The sequence below is a fragment of the Oryx dammah genome, unplaced genomic scaffold, assembly GCF_014754425.2.
Source record: "Oryx dammah isolate SB20612 unplaced genomic scaffold, SCBI_Odam_1.1 HiC_scaffold_15, whole genome shotgun sequence".
NCBI classification, from domain to species: Eukaryota; Metazoa; Chordata; class Mammalia; order Artiodactyla; family Bovidae; genus Oryx; species Oryx dammah.
In genome coordinates, this window is record NW_024070199.1 from 31854102 (window position 1) to 31859645 (window position 5544).

The 5544-nt window shown below is 52.2% G+C and overlaps 1 protein-coding gene across 1 annotated transcript; it reads left to right on the forward strand.

Annotated features, from left to right (window-relative positions):
* The first annotated feature begins 1083 nt into the window (after positions 1 to 1083).
* On the forward strand, positions 1084 to 5267 carry SPATA19 (spermatogenesis associated 19). Its single transcript, XM_040255187.1, has 6 exons — positions 1084 to 1161; positions 1323 to 1379; positions 1852 to 1944; positions 2116 to 2207; positions 4855 to 4932; positions 5201 to 5267. Exons 1-6 carry the CDS (start codon positions 1084 to 1086, stop codon positions 5265 to 5267), a joined length of 465 nt encoding a protein of 154 aa, XP_040111121.1.
* The last annotated feature ends 277 nt before the right edge of the window (positions 5268 to 5544 follow it).

The window sequence follows — 5544 nt, forward strand, 5'->3', positions numbered from 1 at the left end:
TTTCATGCATTGGAGAAGGAAATGGCAACCCATTCCAGGGGCCTTGCCTGGAGAATCCCAGGGATGGGGAATCTGGTGGGCTGCCGTCTATGGGGTTGCACAGAGTCAGACATGACTGAAGCGACTTAGCAGCAGCAGCAAACATTTGCTTTAGACTATTCTGAACTTCACTTCCCTGGTAAAGGTTCTTGGTGGGAATCACAGTGATCTGAGCCCCTGTCAGTGTTTGCCCCCAGCTCTGCGGTTGTAACAGGATCCCTCTTTCATTTCCACTTGACTACCGAGGATGAGATGGCTGGATGGCATCACGGACTCAATGGACGTGAGTTTGGGTGAACTCTGGGAGATGGTAATGGACAGGGAGGCCTGGCGTGCTGCGATTCATGGGGTCACAAAGAGTCGGACACGACTGAGTGACTGAACTGAAACTTCTACCTAGCCAGTCTACTGTGGGTGATTTGGGAAAGTCAGGAAATATCCTTCACGAGAATTGGCACTTTCATACCCTATTTCTCTTATTGCTTATTTTTTGTGATCTGAATCACTTGTGTGAACAAAGTAGACACAGAAATAAAGGTAATGTCCTTGTTGAGGGGTGTGCTCCTCCATCTTTTGACATTTTCTGGGTGGATAAGCCCTTTCTCCCCCAGTTTGTAAGAGTAAGGATAACCCTATGGCAGGGTTTGAACAAATGTCTAGAGGGCCCAGGTTGTTTTGCCACAAATCTCTTTCTGCTTCAGCATTGCTCAAGACTGGGTGACCAGCCAGAAGTCTTCCCCACCCCTAATAATTTCTGTCTATGATCCGGTAACTGCCCCTTGTACCTTCCTCAGGCCCATATCCCGAGTGCCCCCACCCGCCTCTCCATTTCTGAGCCATGGCCATCTCTAAGGTGGACACTTCCAGACCTTTGTTTTCTGTCCCCACTCTGACCCTGGGAATTAAAGGAGGTCATTGTTACGTCATCACTGGCCAGCCAATCAGGTGGCACCTCCCTCCAGGAACCTCCTTGTGCGAGGGGAGTTCTTAGGCTGCTTCAATGGAAGGAGGGAGCCACGTAGGAGGCCTGGCATAAGTGCAGAGATGATAATCACAACATGGATTGTGTACATCCTCGCTCGGAAAGGTGCCAGGCTTCCCTTCCCACCCAAAGTCAGCTCGGTGAGTGGGGCTGGCGATGGCTGGGTGGAGAGTATCTCAGGTACCATCTCCGCTCTGAGCCCTGGAACTTCCGGAGAGGAGAGTTCATGTTAGATGCAGATAGTGGAGCAGGGGTGGGTCTCTCTACATTCTGAGGGCATTGATTTACGACTTTGTTGCAGGATGTGGAAGTTACGGAGAGCGAGGCTGTGTCTGTAGTACAGCACTGGTTGAAAAAGGTAAGGTTCCTCTGGGACTCAGGGTAGCCCAGATTGTAGAGAGCTGGACTTCTCTCTCCATATAACCAGGAAACCCAAGTTCATTGCCCACCAGCCTGCCTGGAGCTGCGTCTGATTCATCGCATGTTTGGGAGCACCCAGTCTGTCTCCTCACCAGAGATGCTCAGGTGTCACCACCAGCCCCACCCTGCTTCTCAAGCATGGAGTGGAGGGGGCTCAGATGGGTGGCCCCTACTACAGGATTTCTCAGGAGGACCTTGGGTTAGGGCCCATGACTTACCGAGTCCCTGGAATTCCATGGGAAGGTAGCAGCAGACGGCTTAGTGTCAGAACTGTGCAATAGCACCTGTGTAGGGATATGCATGTGAATGCTAAGATAGGGAAGAATAAAAAGGAAAAGGAAGAGGAGGGGGGACTAGGGACAAGATGAGTGAAGGAAATCATCCTCTGAAGGAAATCACTCACCTTTCAGACTGAAGAAGAGGCTTCCCAGGACATAAAGGAGAAGATGTCCACCAACTTCCCTCCCATGCAAGGCCAAGATGTACATGTGACTAGAGACGTGGTAATGGAGCCTGTTAGCTGCCCATCCTGGGGGACTGGGGGGGTGGGGAAGGGGAGGTGGGCTTAACGCAAGGGTCCTGGGCTAGTGGGCGGAGCTTATCCAGGCTGGGCAATACCCTGGCCATGGTGTCCTTGCTGGGCAGTAACCACTGGATGCCACTGAATTTCCTAGGTGAAGCACCACCTCTCAAAGTCTGGTTTGTTAGCAAACCAGAGTCAAGATGTCCTGGAGGAGAGAACAAGAATCCAGTTCATAAGATGGAGGTAAAGCATCTCTTTTCCCGGAGCCAGACTGTAGGGCGGGCAAAGCAGAGAAGGCACGAGCCCCCTCTCCGGGATTCCTGGCTGACACAAACCCAAGTCTGTCCTTCTCTAGAGGTGTTGACACCTTTGGCTGAGAAATTTTGCATCCTGCCTTTGGGGTCTTAAGGGATTGTTTTTGCTGTCTTGAAAGCCCAGCTCATCCCTAAATTTTGAAATAACTGGAGGGGTTAGAAAATGGCTTGCTTACCATCCCTTAACTGCTTCTGAATACATTTTAGACTTCTGTTATTTTTGCACTTGATTTGTTCAGAAGTGGCTGTACTTTAAAGAGCAAAAAGAAAACAAGCTCTTAAAATGCAGAAGCTGAAACCCTCCTGTTGGCTAGAGGTGAGAGGAGGTTTCTTAGGCCGAGGCTGGAGGCCTGAGATCCACGCAGCTGCACAGGCTGTGGCCACCTTCCTGGCTCCCTGCCTTCCTGCTCTGCAGAGGCTAAGACTCCAGGCAAGGGAGCCTGGGGCCTGGAACGGGCTCACCGCTTCGGCACACGCTTGCCTGTTTCCTTCTGGGGTGTGTGTTCGCTTGGGCCTCCTCTCCCAGGAGAATCCTTGTGGCATTCCGCTGGCCTTCCCCTTCTCGTCTCTGCACTCAGCTTCCTTCCTGTGCCCCCACTGCCAGCTTTGCTCTCTCCTATCAAGAAAGATACAGTTCCCAAGAAATGTGTTTTTGCGTCTGATCCATCAGGATGCTGTTTTCCTGTGTTTGTCCCTTCCAGTGGCATTAGCATTTTAAAAGAGGATTCAGATGCTCAAGAACTGCGTTAAGAGGAAGGGTCTAATTTGAGACCTCCCTAGGAAAGGGAGGGAAACCTGCCAAGGTGGCCCAAAATCATGAACATTGATAACTGCGCCCCAGCCACTGCCCTCTAGGTGGGATGCTTGTCTGCTCCCGGCCTGGCTGTGCCGCCAGCTCTAGCTGCTGTTGTTCCTTGGTTTGGATAATATGAACATCATCCTCTAGTATTTTTTAGACCTTGGCTGCATAGCGTAAGTAGGTTAAAGCTCTGGAGACATGGGACAGGAATCAGTCAATTATCCACATAGATGTTTTCTACTCTCGATATTCTGTGGAGATTTTAAACCAGTAAACACAGCCTGGCTCCCCCTCTGTCCTCCTATCAGTTTTATTAAGTACGTGGTCAGGGTTGCATATCCCTTTATTAAGCACCACTGAATGCACACTTATGTGACAGGTGTGTGTTGGCCACCTGATGCTTGCTAGGCTTTCTGGAAGACAGAACAGCATAAACAAAGCCCCCATTTGAAAGGCTACACAGGACGTGGATGGAGAAACCTCTGAGCACTGAAGGACACGCTGGGGACTCCACCAGAATCACCTGTGAGGGTACAGTGCAGGGCTGCGCCACTTGGCTTTGCAGGGCTGGTCATCTGGGCTGACCCGTGTCTGGGCAGGGACTGGACACGTGGGGGCCAGGTGAGGCCTCCCACAAAGGCAAGAGCCTGGCAACTTGGCCAACCCCGTCTGGCCCCTGTGGCCCCTTCTTCTAGGAGGCATCCCCTAGCCCCTCTGTCCTCTCTCTCTCTCCCTGGGCACTGGCCAGCTTCATTGTGTCTGAGCCATATTTCAGAGCACATTTGGGTTGTGGTCCTCATAGGCGGTATCAACACTGAATTCACACAGAAAACCCCAAACCTAGAAGAAAGCAGACTCAGAAGGCACTGTCAAGAATGGGGAGTCCACAAAAGAGACACAGATGTTAAAGAACAGACTTTTTGACTCTGTGGGAGAGGGTGAGGGTGGGATGATTTGAGAGAATAGCATTGAAACATATATATTACCATATGTGAAATAGATGAGCAGTTCAAGTTCGATACATGAAGCAGGGCACTCTGGGACAACCCTGAGGGATGGGATGGGGAGGGAGGTGGGAGGGGGCTTCAGGATGGGGGACACATGTACACCCATGGCTGATTCCTGTCAATGTATGGCAAAAACCACAATGTTCGAAAGTAATTAGCCTCCAATTAAAAAAAAAGAATGGGGGGTCTAAAGGGCACAGGAATGGGGCTCCAGTGGGCAAGCTGCTTTTGCTGGAGTGGAGGGTCTGTGAGGGTCTGTGGGGGTGTGGAGTTGGGAAGGGCGCAAAGTGGACGGTGGTGAGGAAGGCAAATCCAGACAGTGAAATAAGACAAAAACAGCAGCAAAGAGGAGCCTGCAGCCTCTCTGTGAAAGAATGCTCTGGCAGGATCTCTGAACCATGGTGAATATGTGCAATGCTGATCATACAGAGCTGGTAGGCTAGCAGGAGAGGAATTCAGAAGGGGCAAATCCTCAGCCTCAAGACCTCTGACCCACTGTGTAACTCTGGCAAAGGCGCTTAACTTCTCTGTCTCCTTGACTCTTCTTAGGAACATTTACTACCTGCCTGGGATCGCTGTGGGGCTCAGGGGTATTTGGTTAGTAAAAAGGATGCTTCTTGGTACCGATACAAAGAGGGTGGAGGACCAGCTGTAAAGCTCATGGGGACAGTCAGAACTGTGGTCCACGCGATTCCACCTCTGGTGGTTCCACAGTGACTGGTTAGTGGAAAAGGAGCCCGGGAACCCCAATGCTTGACGGTGTTTTGCAGCCATACCCGTATCTTCCAAGTGCCGAGCGAGGCAAGAAACGAAGCCATGCGAGATCGAATAGAGCAGGTGAGACGAAGGTAAGCGTTAGGAATGAGATGATTTGTGTCCTAACTGGGGGCAGGTGGGTAGGGGGCTGCTGGTCTCTCTGTGGGTCTCCCTCTGCCCCAACCCTGGGCCTGGCTAAGCCTGGGATCCTTCTGGACTGAGCGCCTCTTCCCAGGACTCAGCTCCAGGGCCCAGGCTCGGGCTGTCATGGTCTGTGCTTGGGGGCTGCCATGGTCTGTGCTTGGGGGCCTCTGCTGCCCTTCCGTCTCCCTTGCCTCTCCTCTCCTCTGTCCCCTGCAGCATATGCCATCTTTCAGATGAGATCTCTCAGGAGCTTCACAACAGAAATAGCTACTCCGAATGCTAAGAGCACCAGGTGGGAGAGCCGACAGGGAGGGGCGGGGCAGAGAGGACGGCTCCCAGGCTGGGTGGGGGCTTGAGAGTACCAGCAAGGGGGTGCACCGGGGCCAGTGGGGTCAGGGAGAAGGCAGCTGCCTGAGGCTCCTGCCATGCCTCTCAGATTTCCGGAAGAGCTTAGTGTCTAGGTCAGATTTGTGTCTCTGACTCTTCACTGGTGTCATAGACCAGTGCTCCTCCATTGCCCACAGGCCCAGGGGTCTCAGGGCCTTGTAGTCGAGGCCAAG

Excerpts from the sequence above, each read along its gene's own strand:
- SPATA19 (XM_040255187.1), top strand. The coding sequence starts at position 1,084 with ATGATAATCACAACATGGATTGTGTACATCCTCGCTCGGAAAGGTGCC. Across the intron at positions 1,380-1,851 it reads TACAGCACTGGTTGAAAAAG|ACTGAAGAAGAGGCTTCCCA; the intron begins GTAAGGTTCCTC and ends CTCACCTTTCAG. Across the intron at positions 2,208-4,854 it reads ATCCAGTTCATAAGATGGAG|CCATACCCGTATCTTCCAAG; the intron begins GTAAAGCATCTC and ends GGTGTTTTGCAG.